Source organism: Dermacentor albipictus, chromosome 1 (assembly GCF_038994185.2).
Source record: "Dermacentor albipictus isolate Rhodes 1998 colony chromosome 1, USDA_Dalb.pri_finalv2, whole genome shotgun sequence".
In the NCBI taxonomy this organism is placed as follows: Eukaryota; Metazoa; Arthropoda; class Arachnida; order Ixodida; family Ixodidae; genus Dermacentor; species Dermacentor albipictus.
The window spans coordinates 378,071,086-378,095,275 of NC_091821.1; the positions used below are offsets into that span (position 1 = coordinate 378,071,086).

Here is a 24,190-nt window from a genome sequence, read left to right on the forward strand (position 1 = left end):
GAGAAGAACTAGTTTCGGTTTCGCTTCCGCACTGTTATGCTGTTTGTGAAATGGAAACAAATGTACAAACGTTACCGAAATGTTTTATGTGCTGAAACATAAGATTAGTCTTCTTTCAGACTAAATTTCTGGATAAGCTATAGAGCAAATTACAAACTTATATTTCGTTTACAAGAAGAGAGGGCGAGCTGATAAGTTATGATGGTCATGATCATAATTCAGCTTTTTACAGTTGTGTCCGTAGTCGCGTAATGAAATTTTGAAATATTATGTATGCAAAGAGAAAAGAAATGCGAGAAAAAGAAAAGAAATGCGGAGTGTCAACGTCCCTTCTATTTCTGTTGACAAGTAGCTCACTCGTGATCAAGCACTTCTAAGCTTCGACTTTACTTATGCTGCTTTATTTTTAATTTAGAGATGAAATGCTTCATTTGAGTTGAAATGACATTGAACCATCTCCAGGGAAACACTTGTCGCTGCATCGCGTTTCGTTTTGAAGTTGTTGCAAATCACATGTCGACAACAAATGATGCGCTCTTTCGGTGTCTCCTCCAGTTCAAACATACCAAGAATTTCAGAAACCTAGCTCACTTACTGAGTCTCATTTCATAAACTGTATTTGTCCTTCGAGGCTTTGAGGTAATCTGTCTGAGGAACGATGCATCCGTTCAGTCGCACGTACGTCGCGTCCATGTCGCACTAGATGTCCCCCTCGACCCCATGCCGGCACTCGATATCTGTAGATATATCTGGTACAGCAACCGCCACCTATTGACACCGCGGTGCTTATCGCCTACCGCTGTATGCCCTCAAACCGGCACTTTCGCGTTTTCCTGCTATACGACCAAGACTGAGGAGAGCAGCGGTGAGTGGGGAGCGAGCGACTGAGCAGCTTTTGACGTGCCATTCTTTTGAATGTGGTACTCGCAACGAGAGCGGACGTGCGTTCAAAAAACTGGCTAGAAATGTTGCTTCGCGTTATTTTTGCTTGAACGAACAGCAATTAATATCGGTGTGTGCAGCATAAAATATATGAGGCAAGGAAGTTCTCAAACGTACCTCTACGCTTGCTTATCCGCGCGCACGGTTAGCGACGACCCTGCTTTCTTTTCTTTTCTTTTTTTCTTAAAACATGTATATAGTTGGGCAAGCGGCACCTGTAAGCCATTTCCTAGTGTTCAGAACACTGCTATATGCGACTAAAAACGATTGATGAGCGGCCATGCAAGCACTAGAGCAAACTTTTGTAATAAGGGGCTAACATACGGCGTACATACCTGGCTTCTCAGACGACGTCGATCGTTCGAGCCGACAAAGAAATAGCGCCGACAGTATACTACATCTGAATGTGTACAAATATACCCGGAAGTATACCTAATCTAAATCACCGTCGTACATGAGCGTGCCCGGCACGTGTAGGCAATCGTCTCGCCGTCCCCGCCTACCACACCTCGACCCCCCCCCCCCTCCAACCCCTTCCTTCCACCGCTTTTCTTCGTATACTTCTTTTTTGTTGCGATGTCAATCTATTTCAGAGTAGATTTCAGACGAAATCAACATTTTCAACGTGGAACAGGCGTTTAAGTAGGGCACAATTAAATGTTGTCTATATTTTTGCCATGTGCGCTGTAGCTGTAAAATCGCAGCCGGGCGCGCCCAAGGCCTGTTCGATCGACTATAATTTCGGAGGTTGGGATAATCGGTTGTCTTGAGATGCTTAATTGTAACAAAATTTGCGGTGATCAAACGCACTTTCTTTTTCCCTTTTATGCGGCTGCTACCTCCTTGATATCAACGAAAAAAATTATTTCAGCTGAACACCTGCACAGTATGTTCTAGTATTGTCTTGCAATACGTATACGTAGTTATATACAAGGTGCTCGTTTTTTCTAGCTGCGCCAAGTTGCTTTTGTGTTTCAATGCATAAAACAGCGTTTTTTCTTTTTAAAAAAGTAGGCGGAACGATGGCGCATTTTTAACGCAAGTTTGGCGGGACATATCTCGAAATCGCGGTGCCATCCTCAGAATTCGTCCTAAGTCGACGTACCTTGCATGAGCTACAATTCGTAGATTGAAATGCGTTCCGTAAAGCAATAAATTAAATGCTGATTAGCGTAATATTATGGTAATGATTCAATTAAACATATTGATTTCTCGTAGAAGTAATGGCGGCCTCATCAGTACTTTAGATCAAGGGTTAGGATTGTGCCATCTGTCACAGGCAATTCTTTTTTTTTTTTTCATTGGTGCAGATAAAGTGAAGCGATACATTAACGGTGGGCATGCGCAGTTGCCGCAACGTGGGCACACATCGCACTGGGCTGAAGTGAATTCCATGAGCGAGCTTTACTCACAGAAGCTCGGTCACCTGTGGTCCTTATTTACTGACCAGCTGTAAAATTAACTTCATTAAATTTTAGCGTTTAGCGCGTCAAAACCACGATAAAACTATAAGGCACGCCGTAGCAAGAGACCCCGGCTTAATTTTGGGTTCCGTAACGTGCAGCTAATGCGCTGTACGTGGGCGTTTTTTTCATATCGCCCCCGTCGGTACCACTGCATAGGAATAGCCACACATACTTGTGTGTCTATGTATACACGTGACAGCTTGGTAACGTTCCCTCGGTTGAAGCTATAAATACCCAGGTGTTGCACATTTACAGAAGTGTATTTAGTCAGTCTCTTAATGTATATTGAAAGTGGGGGAAAATATATCTAAAGATAATCAACAGTAATGTTTTGTGCACCTAATGTATACAGCCTGTATAGGGCTGTCCAGAGGGCCCATGTGATGGCAGAGGGGCTCGGCCTCTCTGTACCGACGTGGGAGCGGCCCGCATCAGCCCCATACTGATCCCTCAGGACCTAAATAAAGTTCTTCATACCATATAGGTCAGTCGCACTTTGTTTACCAACAGAATGAGTAGGTTGTGTGTTGTCTATAAGGCCGTAAAGTTCGTGCGCAGTTAACAACCTATAGGACTTGTGGCCATACAATGACATGGTGCGACCATACCACTTCGTATATACAGTATTGTCTACGAAATAAATGGCGGTTATTGAGGCGTATACATGATGGACCACTATATGAAAGGGAAGACCTAATTTGCGTTTCTGATCGTAAACGTGACTTTGCTTCACGGCGCTGAATTGAAACGGTACTATTTCATATTTGTTCGAACACAGGCCACTTAGCGCATATCATCAAGTCACGTTCCATCTCACCTCATACATCATCTACAGTAGTTGTTGCTTTAATATCGCTGAGGTGTTCCGCTTCATAATGACGCCCCTTGAGTACAGGCGCACTGAAAAACCCACATGGATAGAAAAAAAAAAGCCTTTAAGAGATGTATACGAGAAATCTATTCTAGATTTGTAAGGGATGATAGAACTCGTGTTTGAATCTTGACAGGTGGTTGCGAATGAAAGGACCCATTGACAGTTATAGTGCTCAGATTAGTTTATGCACATTTTCATAACAATGTGGGTTCGCCCGTGGAGTTATATAAATTGTTCTATGTACTGACTTTCATTCTTCAACATTATTTCGGCTTTTCTTTTTCATTTCTTTATATTACGCCGCTTTGTTTCTAACTATTGCCTTTGTGCCAAAACTACACAGTTAACTGTGGCACTAATGGCGGTCGTTGTTTATGAAAGAGAGCGGAGTTATGCTTTCCTATAGTCTCCAATTTGCAGCTATAGCTTCCAGCATATCACCTCCGGGCCATTAGGACGCACAGGAAACGAACCTGTCCGCCGCACGAAGCACTCGGTGACATACGTCACCCAACAACGACGCAGAACTCCCTGTGCAAAGAAAGAGCAGGGGCGGGTCCGTTGGATTTCCCAGCGAGCACAAACTGTCGAGTTGCACTTTGGTCGCCCACACGGAGTGAGATAAGCAGCTGCCGCTGGCGACCGATATGGGACGATTGCTCAGAGGCAAATCAATCCCTGTGTGCTTAAGCATTGAAGAGTTGACGATACGAGGGAAATGCTTGCTTCTTATGACGTTGATACGCCCCAACCGGTCTCTTGCGTCGCTTCTATTAGCGTGGGCCTTACTGCGATAAAGTTTACCTCAGCCGCGACCAAAGTAGGACATGCGAATATTCGGTAAAATATACGTGTAACGACTACTTCACGAATATATATATATATATATATATATATATATATATATATATATATATATATATATATATATATATATATATATATATATACACATGTGTGTGTGTGTGTGTGTCTGAAATTATTAAATGTGAAGACGCCAGTCTATCTATCTATCTATCTATCTATCTATCTATCTATCTATCTATCTATCTATCTATCTATCTATCTATCTATCTATCTATCTAATTATTTAATTAAATAATTAATTGGTGGATCAGTCAGGAAGTTGAAGCTTATCATGTTACGTGCAAAGCCATACGAACGCCCCCTTTACTCCGCGCTCCAGAAAAAAGCTCACAGATGAGTGAGAGAGAGAGAGAGAAAGAGAGAGAGAGAGAGAGAGAGGAACGATTAGCACGAAAGAAAAACGCAGCAAGTTTCACAGTAAAAACACTTAACGTTAACAATGTATAAAGAAAGTGCCGAATATACACCCGGAGATCACATGACGGATACACTTGAGGTCACACAGATCTAAACATAGCAACTAGCAACTATTTCGTAAAACACAAGAATAAGGGAAGTGCAAAATGTACGTCGGTGAGCACGTATACAGCGTAAAAAAATCACACGAGAGAGCGAATAGAGTTGCTGCACGGGAAAAAGAGAAGCGTGCCATGGAATGGCGGAATATGCAATAACAAGACCCGCAAAACCACTACAGCAATGTGGCCGGGAATATTTGAAGTGTGTGATGTGATTTCTTTCTTTCTTTCTTTCTTTCTTTCTTTCTTTCTTCCTTTCTTTCTTTCTTTCTTTCTTTCTTTCTTTCTTTCTTTCTTTCTTTCTTTCTTTCTTTCTTTCTTTCTTTTTAATGAGCAAAAAGTGTCTTGGAGGCAAGAAATGCGCCCAACTCAGTATACTCATTATCTACACGAAAAGAGTGCAATGTAAGCGGCGCGATAAACAAGCGCTGGTAATTAGTAGCCCACGCTCACAAGCAAATGACCCCTTCTGCCGTTAGCGTTCCGCAGAAAAAGAAAAAAAAAGAAAAAGAAAGCTAACGCTGGAAAGCCTGCCAGTTACAGAATCCGGGTGAACTATACCCTTATAGTTGACCACCGAACAGTGAAGCGGCAGCGACCGCGCTGCGGCTTGCTACACTTTTTTTTTTTTTTTTTGGTCTTCGGCGATGATCGACGCGCGAGAAAACAGGCTCTACGCTTGGCTCGCGTCGCACGCCTCCGACATCGGAGATGCAGAGGAACGGCCCGCCGACCCGCGTGTCTGCATGCGCGTCCAACCATCCCAGCGGCCTGTCACGCCTTCTCACCTACACACAAGTTGCGCCTGCCTCACCGAGATACACACTCGTCCGCTCGTTTTTCACGTCTACATAGCCGCGGATGACAGCTGCCCAGGTGAGCAACACGTTTGACGAGTTTCGCCCGGCACGTTTGATTTATTTCTCAAACAAAACGGAGAGAGAGAAAGATGGAGAGAGAGAGAGAGACGATAGCGAGGACGAAGTCCGTATGTATATGATTTCGTGGCCCACGACCAACTTCTCATCAGCGACGACAGAAAATAAGAGCCCCGCAACAACATCGGCGCTTCCACGTTTTAGTGATTCGATTAGAAGCACAATGCGCGCTTTGTCAATATCCTTCGGAACGGTATCTATGTACTCTTTAGGGCGACGTGTTTACAAGCGGAGGGAGCGTTGTTTCAGCGAAGCGAAATCGCGCTATGTCAAAGCCAGCGTCAACGACTGCTTGACGGACGCGCTTGCATAGAAGCACGCGCAAGGCTTGTCCGTAAACAGGGTGTTTAAGCTAACACTTTCAAAAAGTTTTAAAGGTTGCCTGTGGCAGATAGGTCAATTCAGTTTATGAGCCGGTCTACTCGAAGCGGCGGACACTACTTGCACAAAAAATTGAAATGCAAGATCGGCTAATTAACGAGAATTCACTAATTACCTATTTAGCTAATTATCTTAAGGCCCATATTGCAATTTACAAATTCTAGCAGTGGCCTTCGCAAGGCGGATCCAATTGGAACGAATTCTCACGACGACGCCACTTTCGAGATATAAATTCCCGAACTTTGCGGAGAAATGCATTGGCGTTCCAGTTGTGTGCTTCAGTGCATGAAACGACGTTCTGTTCACAAATTAACTGGAACGCCAATGCATTTCTCCGCAAAGTTCGGGAATCTATATCTCGAAACTGGTGTTCTCTTGAAAAATTCGTTCCAAGTGGATCCGCCTTGCTAACTACACGGCTAGAATTTGTAAGCTGGAGCATGAGCCATATTGTAATTAGTTACAAACTTAATTAGTGAATTTTTTATTAATTAGTTGATTTCGCATCTCATTTTTTTGTGCAAGAATTGTCCGCCGCTTCGAGTAGACCAGCTGATGAACTAGAATTGTGATATCTGCCACAGGCAACATTTAAAGATTTTTGAAAGTGTTCGCTGAAACACCCTGTATATGCGTATACCGCTCACGACCTTACTAAGTTTGTGCACACCCGCAGCGCCTGATCTACTGCGGCAGCAACCATGATGAACCCGGCGCACATACCGCCAGGCCTCGAGTACCTTGGCATGGTCGACCAGATCATCATCAAGCAGAAAGTGCAGCTGTTGGAAGGTATGGCATGCATATAGCATATAGTGTATACGGGGCTGAGACTTGGTTTTCGGTGCGTATAGTTCGAAAACCATGCACCTTTCTTCCCTCGCGGCGCTTCGACACTGACGGCGATTAAAATCAAGGCCTAACTGCAGATTCAAGTTTTCTTCCCTCGTAACCTATAGCGCAGTCTTTTTTGTACAAAGTACTCGTCGCGGTGGTCGTGGAGCTCCGCTGCATGATCCAGAAGTCGCGGTGGATGCATTTCGATGGCGCACGCGGTGGAATGCAAAAACGCTTCTGTACCGTGTTATATAGGGTTGCACGTTAGAGAAATTCGAATTACTCCGTAATCCTCCACTACAGCGCCCCTAACAAACTTTGCAGTTTCGGGATGTTATAAGACCCCATAATTTCATTCAATTCCACTCCCCCACCCCTTTTTTTTTTGCTTATAATACATTCTTACCCGTCAACACAACTTGCGTTCCTGAGGAAGAGAGCGCCTGGGAAAACTGAATTTTAATTATTAATATGTTTGTACCGCGGCATAGATTAAGTGCGCAAATTCAGGCAGCTTTCGGTAATATACGTCCATAAGGCTCGGTGGCAGGGCTTATGGAGCCAATAATTGCAGTTAGGTGCCTGGTTCAGCGGGATGAATGCCCACTGTTTGGCAGGTGTATATGTACACCGTCGCCGAATCTGGCCGGGGCCAAGGCTGGGTCCACAAAAGGTGTTTTATGGTAGCTGTCGATACGGAAGCCGAACAATATTGGCAGGTGTATCTCCAAATGGTCCATGGAGATTTCGGAAAAACACGCAATGCACCCCGCTTATGCTATTTGGCTAATCAATTTATGGTTTCAGCCACCGTAAACAGCCACCAGATAGCTCAAGTAGTTTTTTCTTTTGAGCGGCGTTCTCCTCCTCCTTCAGTCCCTATATATACCCAGGAATGGAATACAACTACAATATTAAAAGTAGCGTAAACTAACTAACTAACTAACTAACTAACTAACTAACTAACTAACTAACTAACTAACTAACTAACTAACTAACTAACTAACTAACTAACTAAACTGTATAGGTGCGCCAGTATAAAACGTAGAAGTTTCATTTGTATGCCTCTCTCAAACGTGCATTATTCGCTCAAGGCCGAAAGCGTACAAAACGCCACATGCGTATATTCGTAAATTTTCATGAGCAAACACAATGCCACACACAGACAATATCATGTTAGCATGTTACGATGCTTAGGAATAATATAATAAATGGCATTGTACGGTTACAAACGCGGGAATCCGTTCATGCTTGATAGGGGTATTAACTCAAAAAGACCACGCGTATATTTATGCGCTTGGTCCTTGGAATTCGGAACTTATAGGTCCCACGCCAACAAAGTACACGAGTACAGGTGAAGCACCAATTTGTCTGGAGCAGCCGTAGTCGGTACTGCCGGTTAATTTCGAATCGAAAATGCCTTCATGTCCGTTCTGCTTGAGTCCCAATGGTAATTTCCCCAGCGGCAGCGCAATATCTGCGGCGGAATATACAAGTTTGTCGGACTCCAAAAAAGCACGTTCTTTAAGATACGCACGAATGTTGTAGGAGTTGAAGGACGGACTTCGGGATGAAAACAAAACTTGGGAGTATTTATTTTACATTATATACAGAGAGGTGAGAGTCATTTAGCAGTCGTACAGTCATTACGGGCCGGCAGCAACTCGGACGCTGCGGCCCGCGGCAAGAAGTTCGAGAGAGGTGAATCAGGGAATCAGGGAATGCTCTGGTCTCTCTGGAATGCTTCTTATAAACCCTTCGAGCACTGGAAGTCGCGTCATGTTTGACCAATGGGAGAGTCCGCTCAGATGACGCCATTTTCAGCCAATGGTAGGCGCCCGTGTCGCGGTGTCGCACCTGGCGGCTCTCTGCGGTCTTGCCTCGCAGACTGGCAATCCACTTCTTCTAGGCTGGAGAAGGAGGGGGGGGGCGCTCATGCTCCATTGTACGAGGGCTCACCTGCTCCCGGTGGTACGGCTCCGCTGTGGTAACAAATGCCTTCTTCAAAGGCGAAGAAGGGTGACGATTGGGCTCCATTGTCCGAGGGCCCCTTCTAATCCCGGCGGCGTACGAACTTGTTTGCAAGTGTCCTGCCTCAGGAATGTGGCACCCCTGCTTCTGCATTCCTCAATTAGCTGTGCTGCGATTCGAAGTGGTTTGGGGAACTCGAAGTAGGCGCAGGAAACAGCTCCATATCTAACAATGTACATTGTGGCTCTGTAATAAGGAAATATGTATGAAGTTATGTCTGCGAGTAAACACGTGGATATACAGCGAAAAAAAAGATCCAATTAGCACCACAAAAAAAATTTTCATCGGTGCGCACGTCGTTGCGTCAGACAGAAAATAGCTCTTGTCCCTTCGTTGCACAGCTTTCACGTGGTTTACGATACCTGTGCCAGGTCGTTAAGGACTGCGTGCGTGTACTTCGAGCCAGCCAAATACGTCGGTGATAACGCTCCCATTTTCTGCAAGCGGAGAGAGTGCAATACCACCGACAAAGAGAGCGGTATTCGAACCCACTCCGTGCGATATTCGCCCGCTCGGAACATACGCAGGGCTGAGGTTGCATGTACACATGGCGTGTGCAATAAGAGGGGTGGAGCGGAAGGGGAGGGGGAGGCAACTAAAGAGGCGGCGTGCGCTCTTGGGCACGCATACGACAGTGAACTTTTCTGCGTTCCGAGAAAAATTTACGCAGGCCAGCAGGCTTGGGAAGTCCCTGAGGTCTCGCCAATAATTTGTGCGCAGCGGAGGTACAAACATGCACCTCTATAATGAAGACCACGTGTACCGTATACGATTATAGAAAGCAATAAACAGGGCGTCGTGTTGTATCCCTGCCATAACTATATATATACCGTGTGTCCCAGATAACATTAGAAAAGCTGTTCAATGAACGAAAAATATTTAGAAGTCGCGGCGCAAGATAAAGTTATCAAATCTACGGTGCGCAGTTGACAGCGTTCCGACAACCGAACACCGTATAGGTCTTAAAATCGTTTCCTGCACCATGTCTCTCTTTTTTTTTAGATCAGTTTTTTTTTTCGTTGATAAGCTTGGCTAATGATATAGCTGGGACGCCCTATGCACACCGCAATATGCGGCGGCTCAATGAACTGATCGGAACTGGTAGAAAAGAGCATGAGCCGGCCAGCGGAAGTTTCTGGCGGAACCGTGCGAACACGCCGCTTCCTCTGCAACGATACCCCCTATACGGGGACTTCCTGGCAGAGCTCGCGTCCTGAGCTGCACGTAGGCCCACCATGCAGCCGGCAACATCGGCACAAGTGGAAGACCAGCTATAAAAGTATTGTTGTAACTGCCCTGAAGTAGTCATATATATATATATATATATATATATATATATATATATATATATATATATATATATATATATATATATATATATATATATATATATATATATATATATATATATATATATATATATATATATATATATATATATATATATCAGTTACGATAGTTTGAAGCTGGTGTAGAACTAGGTATTCTTTCCTTTGAACTGAAACAGCTCTGTTTGCAATTTTGGGTTGGAGGCCACGCGAAGGTCGCGAAGCTTGTACTGAAAATTGCGCAACGGAAGACCGAAAATTTTGAGGAAGCGTATGGGGAAATGTGATATCAGTGGGCAGCCATTGGATCGTCGTCTTCGTTATTTTATTCGCTAAACATTTCGAAAATCCATTAATCAGTAACGGGATTGCTGTGAGTACGACAGAGAGAAATAAAGGCAAAGTAAAGGCAGAGAGGTTAACCAGATAATATTTCCTGTTGGCCACGCTGTACCAGGGAAGGGGGAAAGAAGTGAGGAATATCAGAGAAAGAGAAAAAGAAAAGAAAAGTAAGAGCAATACAAAACTGAGCTGTATTACAAAGTATGAAATCAAATAATAAGTGTCACTCTATGACGCGTTTAAAAACGACAACTAAAGTGTCAGTAGTTGCATTTTATGTCTCGTAATGTGTCACAGCATTCGTTGTTGATTTCTTTTAATTTGTTTTTCAGTGTTCACGGGCTTTGAGACAGCGAACAAGTACGCCATCAAAAACAGCATGGGCCAAGACATTTTCTACGCCGTTGAAGGTATGGGAGTCTTCGATTAACAGAAGTTATAACTTGCGGCTGCGTCCCCAATTATCTGACCCACGGGACTTGTCAGCGGTCGAGAACAGACACTGCACTGCCTGGATTAGAAAAAGGAGTTGCTAGGTGAGGTAGACATACGTTGACAATATATATAGTAACTTGAACTTCAGAATACTAATTTACAAAAATTCAAAAATTATCTTTCTTTATCGGCGCGTTCAGGTATAGTGTTCTAAATCACAAATTTGATGGCAGTCACATTTCAATGCATCCGCCATTTTTTTTTTAAGTCTTGAAACTCGAACATAATTCGAGATATTCATCATCGAATTTCCGAGCTCCATCCATTGAGGCAACCCAGCGCTTCCCACTGCTTCGTGTGACGGAAACGCTTCGCAAAAAACTTGTGTGGCGCGAAGTTGGAATGGTGGCACGTCGCGGCAAATCCCGGTATGACACGCAACCACACGTGCTTGACAGGCAAAAGCGTACCGTATATCAGTAGCTGCCACGACTGTGGTCGAGACGTTCAAACTTGCTCATGCTTGTCGTCACGGGACGTTTCCGTATACGGTGCAGCGGAGCCGCCTTCACTGCGGTGCTGGCGCGCTCGTTTACCAAAGTGTCTGGATTTACCTTTGAAGTTAGATGGTGAACATCTCGAACTAATTAGGCGCGACTTTCGATATTCTTTTGAAGCGAAGCTGTTAGCGCCTCTAGTTGTTCAGGTTATCTCGTGGGGCGTCCGCACTGGAAAAAAAAATAAACAAACCTGCAGCAATTGAAGCGAAAAGTGCATACCTTGGCCGCTATCTTGTACAAGTTCGAAAAGCCGACGTTCGATTTCGCCTCGCGCGATTGTCCAGGCTGCGCCGACATCGCGGCCCAGGCCAATCTAGGCCAATCGCGTGAGGCAAAATCGAACGTCGGCTTTTCGAACGTGTACAAGATAGCGGGCTCTTTTTTGGTATCATGCATAGAACATACAGCGGAGCATTCGTTTCGATAAACAACGAGCACAAAACGAGCATCCAAATCACATGATCAATGATAAGGCGCTACTGCGAACAATGCGAAGCACATAGCGCGTAGCGCATGCGTTTCCCGGTATAGATTGCTGTTGCGCAAGCTGCCTCGGCGACGCGGGGAGTGATATCACTAGCCTTTCGTATATGAAGGAACCAGCCTAGCGACTGATTTCATTGTTGTTGCAGCACCGCTATGGGTAGGCAACACATATGGTTAGGACTTCCCAGGAGTAGCGGGAATACGAGGAGCGGCAAAGGGAGGAAGAAATGTCATTAGGACCGGTGACGGCGTGCTGCCAAAATTACCATAACTCTCATTACTGTCATCACTCTAAATACCGTTACTACCATTGCTCTAAAGCAACAAAGCATTGCATACGCCCCTCAGCAGTTGTAGTGGTCGTTTTCAACAGCTTCGCTGGGCATCCACTTTTACAGGGTCGGTATACGGCGTATCATTTTCTTTTTCTTTAAATATGAGGGTGCACTAAAGTTGACTGCCTTCAAATTTACCATCTAAACAATGGTCCTTAAGGCACTAATAAAAAAAAAGATTAATTGATATATTTTGTTTAGCAGTGTTCTAAAGCTCCCATGATTAGCGGCAAAGTATGCGACCTCACCTAGAAAACACACACACACACACACACACACACACACACACACACACACACACACACACACACACACACACACACACACACACACACACACACACACACACACACACACACACACACACACACACACACACACACACACACACACACACACACACACACACACACATATATATATATATATATGCGATGTTTGTGGGTTCGGTTCGCACCTGCGGCAAGTTGTTTTTTCATCCACTTTAATTTCCATTCATTTCTCGTTTCCTTATTTCATTCATTAAGCGCAAGTAATTTCCCCTATGTTGTCCTTGGTGTCAGTGTTTGTTGGCTTCTAAATATATATATATATATATATATATATATATATATATATATATATATATATATATATATATATATATATATATATATATGTGTGTGTGTGTGTGTGTGCGTGTGTGTGTGTGTGTGTGCGTGTGTGTGTGTGTGTGTGTGTGTGTGTGTGTGTGTGTGTGTGTGTGTGTGTGTGTGTGTGTGTGTGTGTGTGTGATTTGATATACCTGATTGATTATACTCCCGACTCGCTTGGGTTACACGTTTGCAGAGTCACCCTCGTCGGCATTTTTTATGAGTCGTTTAGTACATATACGTTCGCGCCGGTAATACCGTAAAGTGCTTATAGTCACCGAAATGGCATAATTACATTAACTTTACCGTTACTAGCTCTACATTACTAAACGCCTAACATCATGATGTGACAGTGAATCACTTGCCTCACGTCAGGCTCCTTGCTCACGTTAGTCACTTACATTTGAGTTTCTATCAATGTGAGTAACCAAAACACCCGTTCAACTATCTGGGGTTTTCGAAAGCATTTCAACTTCACTTTCAGACCGCATTCGCGTATGGTCCGTACTGTGTGAAAACTAGTCTTTTAAAGACGCGTGTGTGCCCTGCTGACCGCGTGCCCCGAAAATGGGGTACTAGCCGAGGGCAGACGTAATTAGCGTGCGTCCTTGCTCCATTTCATTAGTGTTTGTTCCAATTATATGCTCGCGCGTGTCCAAAGGCGCCGCCACGCGCCATCCAGCCCAACCAGCTGTCCCGTTACGCACGATGAAGGCGCAGCAGCTCGACATCCGATTGCACGCGACGTGTCGACGCACTGGCCGGCACGCGAAGGCGAGACGCACCCACCGAGGGTCTTGCAACAGCACCGTCTACCGCTCGTCTGCGACCTTCGCTATTTTATGCGGCGACTTCCCTCCTCGTCGTCGCCGGGTCGGTGACGCTTCCTTCCGACACCGAAGGCCGCGTCAGCCGCCAGATCAAATCATGAATACACATATTCTTCAAAAATGGCCAGAAGCGCATTTGGGGAAGGGGAAAGGATGATGAAGGCCAAGTACATCTCACTGTGGAGGCCTCACATGCGAAGCTCCAGTAGTGAATTGGGTGTCCATAAGCGCTAGCCAGTTACGGACTGCAATCGTACAGGGAATCAACGACAGATAATGAGAGCAACGCTTACCTCAAGCACGACAGCCACGGTCCATCACGATGGCGTGTTCCAGTTTGGAGAGAAAGTGTTATTGCTTCGCTGGTATTTGAGACCAATGATTCTGCAGAGTAGCGCAGTCTTCTAAATGATTTTCTTTTTATGTCGCGTGTTCGCGGGGCATAGACAGATAGGAAAGGAGAACGAGGAAAGAAGATAATATTTTGGTGGGGAACCCGTCCGCTTAACCTGTCGCGTAGAGCAGCAGTACTGTCGCGACACCTACATACACAAGCTTGTACTCGTTACCGACATGGCAGCATCATCAGGACCGCCATGCACTGCTACACTAATGCGAGGGTTTCCGATCGCGTTATTGTTTCTTTTTTTTTTTGTTCCCCCTGATGGGCCGGCTCGCGCCGCTTCCATTATTGCTATAGAAGGGTCACATCCGGGATCAAAAAGCGTTCCGACTTGCATGCGACGAAACGGTGCACTCTGCAGCTTCAGCTCGACATGCTTGCCGTTTGAATTTGGTCTTTGTTATGTGAGGTGCCCTGCATTTATCGGAAGGCCGATCGTTATTGGAGGATTCCATTCCATCAGCCACCAGCAAACCAATGCAAAAATGAAAGAAGGAGCTCAAAGAAGAACGTGAAATGTTTATACGTGGGACAAGAGAGAGAGAGAGAGAATATGAAAATAAGGAGAGAGAAAGGTATCGAGGTTAACTAGTAAAATGTGTGGTTGACTCCTACATAGGAGAAGGGGGATGGGGAATAAAAATGTGGCAAAGAGAAAAAATAAGACTCCATGTGCCTGCACACAAACGCGGGAGCACGGAAAGCGTCACATGGTCAAAGGCGATCATGCAGGCCCTTCGGCCTTAAAGAATGCAATAACGCCTTCATAGCATCGCGCGCAAATGAAGGGCTAGGTGTGCGTTCCGGAATCTTCTCTGAAGACAAATCTCGGTCGTCCAATTCTACTAATGCAGCGGAGAATGATTTTATTTCTGCGCCAAACTGGGCAGAATCACAAAACAACAAATCCATGGTCTCGGCACAAACAAACTATACGTTGACACCGCGAGCTCCCACTCGGTGCATGCTTGCCTGTCTTCCGTGTCCCGTTTCTAGCACTACTTTTCTTCTTGTGTTGCAAGAGAGATGCGTGTATGACGTACTCGCAAATGGCCTCGAATCTCAAACTGTGAGCATGCACTATGGCCTTTATATATACCTTTTTTGAAGAACACATAATGACCTAGTGCACCGGTCTGTACACATTTACGTACATGTTCGTGGTACGTACGCTTTCTGTCAGTTACGCAATCCTACAGTAAGCACAGATTAAAAAGAAAACCAGAAGACGGACTGCAGTAGCCTCGCGTGCAAACTGTGTACACCCACGCAGACACCGACTGCTGCACCCGCAACTGCTGCGGCCCCATCCGGCCGTTCGGCATTAAGGTGATGGACAACTTCAAGCGCGAGGTCATGTACATCGAACGACCGCTGCGATGCGACAGCTGCTGGTTCCCCTGCTGCCTACAGGTATGCCGCAGCGCTCTTACACATATCTCTCCATCTGCGCTGCATTGCGTACGAGCTCATGCGAGATCATGTAGTTTGAAATTATTTAGCTTAAGAAAGCTGGTGCAATTACAATGCAAACGCTGTTGGCACCCAACAAACTTGTTAAAGGGTCCCTTATCGATTGTTATTAAGAAAAAAAAACTTGTATGGTGGCTGCTATTTCTGCAGCGTAATTACTTAAAACAAAAACAGCTAAAGTAAGCAGTAACACCTCGTTATAACGAAATTGAAGGGGGATCCAGAATAACTTTGTTATATTCGTCATTGCATGTTCTGCACTATGTATTTATGTGGTGTTTTCAGGAAGAATTTCACTTACCTCGTTATATCCAATATTTCGTCATATACCACTTCGTTGTAACGTGCTTTGACTGTAAAACGGGAAAGGTATAGTAGCGAATAAAATTTTACACACCCGATATTAATTTTTTAACAGTTTTCTTTTGCATTCTCAACACAACTCCTAGAGGGTAAAAAAATGAGGTTGCATACATAGGCGCGCAATGTTATGCATTGTCAATGAGTGATTGCTTTATTATTATTTCTTTTCCAGGAATGTATGCCATGTTAGTAAAACTTAGTTGTTATCAAGGCTGTTCTGAACTGAGGTGCCTATAAACTGTAATATAGTTCAGCCGTGGTTAGCAGTTACCTTAGGCAAAAAACGATAGGCGACGCACCTTTCACAGTACGACGTGAGGGGAGAAGCGAGACTGTTGAGGTGAGGTTACATTAACTATTTGATGCATAATGCCGGCGATATTGTGTGTTGTCAAATTGCAAACACTGAGGGTGTTCAGGGCTTTAAATAAATCTTCGCTCCTAATGTGCGCATTGTGAGGGTGTTATAATGCAGAGACATGTTTTTTAAAGTGTAAACATGGGGGACAAATGAGTTTTGTATGTGCAACCCCAGATGGATGTGCATTATGTGAGAGTGAAAAAACGCGTAATAAAGGTTCATAAGCATGTCGGGAGTTATAGCATGTGCGAACCATATAATGCCTTAAGAACTACAGAACGCACATGAAGGCGAAATTTTATATCACTATCACTAATAAAGTCGAAAAACTATTTTTTTCACTAGATTGGTTATAGTATGCTTATTGTAAATGACATATGAATGGATAGTATTTATTTTTCAGGTTGATATCAAGCAAAAACTGTTTTCCTTGGGTTAAGATGAAGGGCATGCACTGTGCACAAACGGTGCAACATTTATATTTCAGAGACAAGCTTATTAATTAGTTTGTATTCCTCGCGTACAGCGATTACAAGGTTAGTGTCGTCTCCACAGCGTACTGGGGTAGGAGTACTTCTTGTTGGGCTAGTTGGTGAGACATAAGTATTAGAAGATGGGCGCAAATTAACACATACACAGACGAAAGAGGCGGGGCGGGCGAACGCCTCGGCCTGCCTCCTTCGTTTTTGTGTGTTCTAATTTGTCCTGCTCTTGTAGCAGTATCTTGAGGAGCGTACACAAACTGGGAGGCCAAGTCATTTATATATATATATATATAAAAAATAAGTCCAAGTATAGACCCCTGGGGAACGCCGAGGTTAATAAGCGTGGTGTTGGACTGAAAAAAGTTGCAATGCTCATGTGCGACGCCATGCTCTCACGTGTGCAGCAGTTGCTCGAACGCCCACGCGGTTTTTGTCGAACGTGCATGCACGTTCTATCCGTGTAGCACGTCCTGTCTGTGTGCGCCCGCATTTTGTCAAATTCGTATCTGCGGGCGTTTCGCTTCTGTGTGAACGCCCTCTGCTCCGGCGTATTATCTATGCCAAGCTCGTACGCGATTCATAGGGTTCAGTCGTTCAGTATCAAGGTACTGGGACGTTGTAGCACTCGACATCAGTGTCGCCGTATTCTTTTGGCTTGCGTCGCTTAACTGAGACAACGAAGTGGCTAAATTACCGCTAAATCTTGCATAAATGTCGCTAAAATTGTCGCTAAAATTGTCGAGTGAAATTAAATAACACGGGCGTTTTGGGAGCACTCGACTTCAGCTAACGTGACTTGAATCATGTACCGAAGCGTTCTAAGTTTGTATACTGTCCGCTCAGGTGAAAAATAAGCAGTAAGTTTACCGGTATGGGATATAGGGCTTTTAATTTACTAATATATCTACCTAAAAACGGATGAAACAAGCTGAAATTATACGTGTACCTTCATATTGCAAGGTTACAAATATAGAACGAAAAGGAAATAACAATGGCTATTGTAATTTAATTTCTCTGCACAGGAATCAATACACATGGACCACCTTTCCCTGTAAATCTTGTCGTTGCCGATGCTCGTGAAATAAGCCCAAGGTTATTCCACGCGCATAGTCTTATGTTGTTAACATGGCGATAGCATTTGCGCGATCTTTATGTAGCTCAAATACTATGCATCTGCACCTTGATTCCTAAAGACTTCGTGCAGTATTTATTTGTAACAAAGCTGTGAGAAGCGGAAGTGGTGCGTTCAGATTCGCGAGGACGAGCCAAGCCGCTCCGACATGTGCGCCTTTCTACAGTCGATCTGTCTAATTACGCACCTGGCGCGTTCTAAAGTTTTTCTTTCTTATTTTTATGTTTCGGCATCGAAAACGGCGATTTATGCGAGCTCTTTTGCGACACATCCGCTCGTACTGCAAACGTAAAAATCAGTGGGGAGGCTCTTTTGTATAATTAAGGGGCACTCAGCGGTCCACACAGCATATTTGGTTTTACGCTGGGAGTTATGTGCCCTCCAAGGAGTGTTCTACTGCAAAAACTTTTCAAAGTAGTTCATAAATGACAGAGATAGAAATATTTGAAGTGTCGTAAATCTACGATTTCAGGAGGCGAACGTCACCGCCAACATACTCGTAGATAACAAAGACCCCCTGTAGCATCCGCAAGCGAAATCCCTTCCCTGCGTTCTACCATACCGGAGCCGGAGGATCGCGTGACGAATACGTGCGGGCCCCGCCTTCTTTATTTTATAGCGAAGCTGTATATGGCTAGCCGATTCATCCGTCCGTCCGTCTGCCACCTGTACGTCGAAAACTCCACTGATGTACCCCCATACAACACCCTACAGCGGAGCGATGGGAGGAACTGCTGGCTAGCGAGAGCCTGGAAGATCAGCTGAGTCTGATTGACCGGGCTCGCAGAGCGGCAACCGCATTCGGAGCCTTAGATTGAGTGCCACACCCATCGCAAGTCAAGAACCTCCGGCCACTCAGTCTCTCCGCAGCAATTTAACTGCAAATAAATAGGTTTTTGCCACCACCACCAATGGCGCAACTCCATGTGCATGCGCGAAAAAAAAAAGAACAGAAAGAGAGGCGCGCGATTGGGGGCTGCACCAGTAGCGACGTCGTTGCTCTCCATCGCAGCCGAGCGCGCGCGTAGCAGTTTCTCCCTGGCTCCGAAATGGATAGGCCACGCGTTATACGTACTCCTGAGGTGCAGGCAGCTTTCGATCAACAACGCCGCGAGTAGAACCGATAACGAGCTCGTCTACACCGTGCCGATGCTGCAGCCCGGGCCCAAGAACAGGCTCGTGCAGCCTAACGCAAGCAGCAACCACGTACCGAGGATCCGGCAGCCTACCAAGCCGTCGTTTAAAGAACCGTTGGGATTAACCCAGTGATAAACATTGGGGCCGCACGTTTGAGCTTCGCTGGTTAACCATTTGTACAGCGAGCTTAGGCGGTGAGTTTTTTTTCTCTCGCGCGCGCGGTTTTACTGAGTGACGCACTTCCAGTAACGGTTCCGAGCGCGAGCTGTTGTGTTTGTCCCGTTTCGCGTAGCGGACGATTTTGCGCGCTCTGCACAAGAACACCCGATTAGCAGCATAAGTCAGTGTCACAACGAACACTGAGGCAGACACGACAGGATGAAAGATGATGATCGCGGAGCTGGAACATGACAGAAGGTGACATACTTTCGTTCTCTGCGTAGGCGGCCGCACGACGTGGTAACAAGCAGACGAAACGGAAGTACGTCTCTCTTGCTACGGTACAAAGCAAAATAAAAACACGCAGAAATTCGGTTTGTTTGTCTGTTTATTGCTCTATACTTTAATTCGTCTGTTGAAACAACAGATTAAACAAATAACTGATGTTGCCTTGAAAAATTCTCGAAGTCATGCGCCACTGTCAGTGACGTCACAACACTGCCACGTACGTAGGCGTAGTTGTGCGACTGACATCGACTCTCCGGCTGGGAGCGCGGCGCCCGCGAGGAGAAGGGCAAACGTCATTTGATTTGAAATTTAAGCTCTTTCCGCGGCGTGTAGGGAAGTAATACTTAGCAGACACGATCGTTAGCGTGCATTGTATATGCGCTGCGCTTGTCAGCTCAACATAGCCAGTCCTGGTTTAAACTATCTAAATAGGCTTCTTACACAGTCGAAAATTTCGCTACAGATGACCTTCAACTGCTCCTTTTTTTTTCATTTTCCTTTACAAAGACCATGGAGGTGATGGCGCCGCCGGGAACGCCCATCGGTTACGTGGTGCAGGAGTGGAGCATCATCTACCCGCGGTTCCGCATCGAGAACTCTATGCACGAGACAGTGCTGCGCATCGAAGGACCTGCCTGTCGCTGGAACTGTTGCTGCGGAGACGTCGTGTTCCGCGTCAGTTTGCGCACGCCTGTGGCAGGCTGCCATTGCTTGGAATTCGAATCTTACGTGCATTGCAATATGTAGTCGTCGCTATTTCGTTGCTTACACCACCTGCGGCTCCCACTACAGCTTCACATTACAGTGAGACTACATGATCCCGATGTTCAGATGGTACAAAGGGGTGCGATCAAGCGGAGAAGACGAAGTGAATCGCAGAAGAACCCCTCGTAGTAAAAAATTGACCCGGAGTTCCCCACTACGGCGTGCCTTATATCATAATTTTGGCACGTAGAACCCCAATTTTTTTTTTTTTTAATTTTAAGACGTAACTTTTTTTATGTTGGCTTCTCCCCACAATGTCTCTAATTGCGGAGAAGCCAGCTTCGACGTAAATTCTTTATTGAACCGGCGCGTATGCGCGCACTCGCACGCAAGAAAGGGCAGTTATTTCAGGGGCTTCGCAAGTTATTGCCTGTAAGAGGAGCCCGCCTGCTGAGCTCAGACACGAAGCTTGGTAGAATAGATTGTTAGCGCTGGTTAGTTGCCTGGAGCCTTTAGTGAACGCAAAAAGTGCAATAATGGTAACTATCCGCGCGTGAGAGCATTTCGGCCAAGAAAACTAAAGCAGCAGCAGCCGCTAAGCATTGTGCGTGCTCCAGCGTTTCTTCTCGAGTGAGTATTAAACATTCGCTCTCTCAGCATTTTTTTTTTGGAGCGCAGCTGTTTAGGCGTCCGTTCCTGCGGCGATCCTCGGCGTCATCCCTCGTCGTTCTCGTAACCGAGCGAACGAGCAAAGCGAAGGATGAAAGAGGGAACGCTAAGCGTGGATGAAAGACGGCGATAGCCAAGAGAGCGCGAGCAGGAAAGCGGAGCAGGAGGGTACAGCGGAATCGTGAAGCGGAAAACGGAGGAGGAGGGTATGGCAAAAGGCGCGAGAGGAAAAACGTATGCCGCGCTAGACGGGATTTGCGGCGACGATGGCTACGTGATAGCGCCAGAATAGCGCGCGTCGTCTATTCACCGGTGACGCCACCGATACTACACGTGGAAACAAAGCGCTTCATGAGCGGATGTCTGTCTGCGGCGGCTGCTGTGAGTCGCGTCCACGCGTCACCCACGAGCTGCACCTCGCGATCTCTCGATTAGCGGGGCAGTCGTGCCACACTTCGCTCCGTTTGCAACGTTCCCCACGAGACAGATTGTCCGCGCCGGCCAATATATCGCGAGATGAAAACACTTATACACCTACGCTCAAATTTTGTATTACGGAGTATCTACTCGTCGGTATATGCCTTTTCTTCTTTACTAAAAAAAGTAGTTATGTAAATATATATTGATGAAAGATTAAACTTTGAGCATTGATGTCAAATCTGAACTATAAGCAATGCCTGTGATCGTGTTCTTACGCGCAGGTCCTTTCAAAGGATGGTCAGATACAAGTCGGAAAGATTTCTAAGCAGTGGTCCGGTCTATTAAAGGAGGCCTTCACGGACGCAGAAAACTTCGGCATCTCGTTCCCAATGGACATGGACACGAGCATCAAGGGAGTGCTCATTGGCGCAGCCTTCCTAATCGTAAGCGTTCCTTCCGATTATACGAAAAAGAAATACCAAACCAAATTTCGGAGACGCGGCGTTGACAATTAGAACTTTCTACGTAGCAAATGTAGTCGATGTTGCATCTACTCAATGCAGTGGTCTTAAATAAAAGCGTTGACTTGTCGCTAGATAGACATTTGCACTAAATTGCCAAATTCACACCGCGTTGTTGGAGCAAACTGAACTTACCTTTTGGCTAGAACTCGTATTACACGTGCAGCACACCGCGGTAAAGCACTCTCCCCTCCCCCCCCCCCCGCTCAACACTATTAAAAACAATAATAACAATGGAATACCAGCTGTAGTGCTAGCGCCAGCGCTCTATGATGATCTTAAATGGAATTTGGCGCTTTCGTATATATAAATTAAACTACACATTTTTATATTGCATGTGTGATCCTTGTTGTATGAGTAATATGTAGAATAAGTTGCAGCCGTGCTGCTTGTCCTAATCCTTCGTCCAAACTCTAAAATTTCATAGCTTAACAAGGAAAGGCAAGCCGCGAATCAAATTTGCAGGCCCTATACTTCAGTAAGTCGCAAGTGCAGCGTGAAGTCGCGTGACGTTGTTCCTGGTCCATCGTTGTTGAACTCTAGCTCGCAATTCACTCTGCACTTCTTTTCCTTGCAGGACTTCATGTTCTTCGAGAAGCAGGCCAATCAAGAACAAGATTGCTGTGGAATGTTTTAAAAGGAGCCGCACGAAACGTGTTGAAGTGAAAGGATAATCGCGCGGCGGGATTTTTTCTTTCGTTTTCATGCAGCAATCGCGCAAAATGTGATTGCCATGCGACAGCTCAGTGCCACATCGCCACGGAGTATTTCTCGCGCAGATGTAGTTTCAGCATTTCGCGCAGCCTCTATATAGTGGATAGCTGCGTTTGCGCGAGTGCGACAGTAGCGTAAAGCGTTTGTTACCGCATCACGGTAAGGCTACGCGACCGTGTTCACATCTGGAGCATCCACCTTCCTGCGAAACAAGCCGGAACCTGTTTCCAGCGATTGCATTTCGCTGGCGAGCGGGGGAGGTCAAACGGAAGCAGCCGTCTCACTTTTCCCCCTCTCCCTCGATGCGACGCGCTTGCGTTTACATGCACCGCGTGAGACGACCCGTCTCGACCTACCCTCTCCTGGCGCGTTAATGCGACTCGCCGTTCCAGAGCATTAACGATGTTTATAAATGGATGCGACGCACTAGAAACGAGATGCGATTCGCGCCGCTACTGTCTCATTCGTGTAAACGCGACTCGTTACAGGGTATACGCGATTAGCGGTTGTGTCAATTCCTGCGGCGAAGAGGAGTTTTCCATTGCTTTGGACGCCAGTGAGCTAGTGTTGCTCCTCCATCGTCTTCTTTTTGGCATTTTTTCACGCGAAGCTGTTAAGGGGAGCTCTGCAACGATTTTTGTGCTGCTGTGAATGCCGGCGCTTCGACGGCGTGGTCGATATCAAAAGCAAATGCAATGTAACCTGTGCCGGAGCCCCGAATTCGCTTTGAAATGTAATGATAAATTATTACAAAATAAAAACGTTACATGGCGCATATCTCCTTCGAAGAGATAACAACTTGTGTGCACGTTCTTGTTTGTTTGTTTGTTTTTTCAATAGTAACGCGTAAGTTTTGTCCCTCACCGTCCATTACACCCGCCCCACGTCGGAGGCTGCAGCCAGGGGCTAGTGCAGCCTCGGTGGTGAAAGCTGACCCCGTATGGTTCTGAAACACAGGCTGCGTGGGAGCCGTCACTTAGTCTCGAGGCCGTGAAGCAGTAAACAGACCCATGATACTCCCGGAGGGCGTGAGAACGCGCTTACGCAGCTCCACTGGCTTTGGTGTATCAGTTGTCAGGTTGGCATACATATGCACATGGAGCATTTTTTTTCTTCTTTGTTATTGTAAGTGCCTGAAACCATTAACTACATTCTACTCTAAATGAAAAACAGCTATGAAAGGAGACTTCACTGTGCTTCGAGAATCAAACAGAAGCACAACGAGACCACGCACTAGACAGTATACTAAATATGCGCAGTGATTCTTGAGCGTTGCATACATGTATACACATATTATTGCTTCTACATGGTCGTGAACGCAACCCAGCTGTAGCTACCTAGTGCATTTCATTATCATTGATCGCGAGCATTACCTACGAATGATTGCGAATACACGTCACGAGGCTATAGACGTCTTCGCTCTTTGGTTCTTTTTGTCGTCATCTCGGCGGTGACGTCAATTCCCCTTCATGGTGATTAAATTCTAGCTCGTGCGTTACGTGGCCTTCACGTTACTTGATATACGCGCTCATGAATGCGCAGATATGTTTCCTAACGA

The 24,190-nt window shown here is 45.7% G+C and overlaps 2 protein-coding genes across 4 annotated transcripts in view; one reads left to right on the plus strand and one right to left on the minus strand.

The window, feature by feature from the left end:
• Window positions 1-1,414, minus strand: part of LOC135900251 (phospholipid scramblase 2-like) — a 43,003-nt gene extending 41,589 nt beyond the window's left edge. The window contains exon 1 of one of the 2 annotated variants that reach the window (XM_065429680.2): window positions 1,278-1,414. The gene's annotated coding sequence lies outside the window, so the exon portion shown is untranslated. Of the gene's footprint in view, window positions 1-595; window positions 731-1,277 lie in introns of those variants that run through there. The other variant, XM_065429679.2, reaches the window with a different exon arrangement.
• LOC135900252 (phospholipid scramblase 1-like) lies at window positions 725-23,407 on the plus strand. Of its 2 annotated transcripts, none has more exons than XM_065429681.2 (7): window positions 725-865; window positions 6,663-6,778; window positions 10,857-10,934; window positions 15,479-15,618; window positions 20,111-20,278; window positions 21,679-21,840; window positions 22,496-23,407. In XM_065429681.2, exons 2-7 carry the CDS (start codon window positions 6,688-6,690, stop codon window positions 22,553-22,555), a joined length of 699 nt encoding a protein of 232 aa, XP_065285753.2. In that variant the 5' UTR covers window positions 725-865; window positions 6,663-6,687; the 3' UTR covers window positions 22,556-23,407. The 2 variants fall into 2 exon arrangements, with proteins under 2 accessions (XP_065285753.2, XP_065285754.2); XM_065429682.2 differs by lacking the exon at window positions 725-865 and adding an exon at window positions 5,389-5,543.
• The last annotated feature ends 783 nt before the right edge of the window (window positions 23,408-24,190 follow it).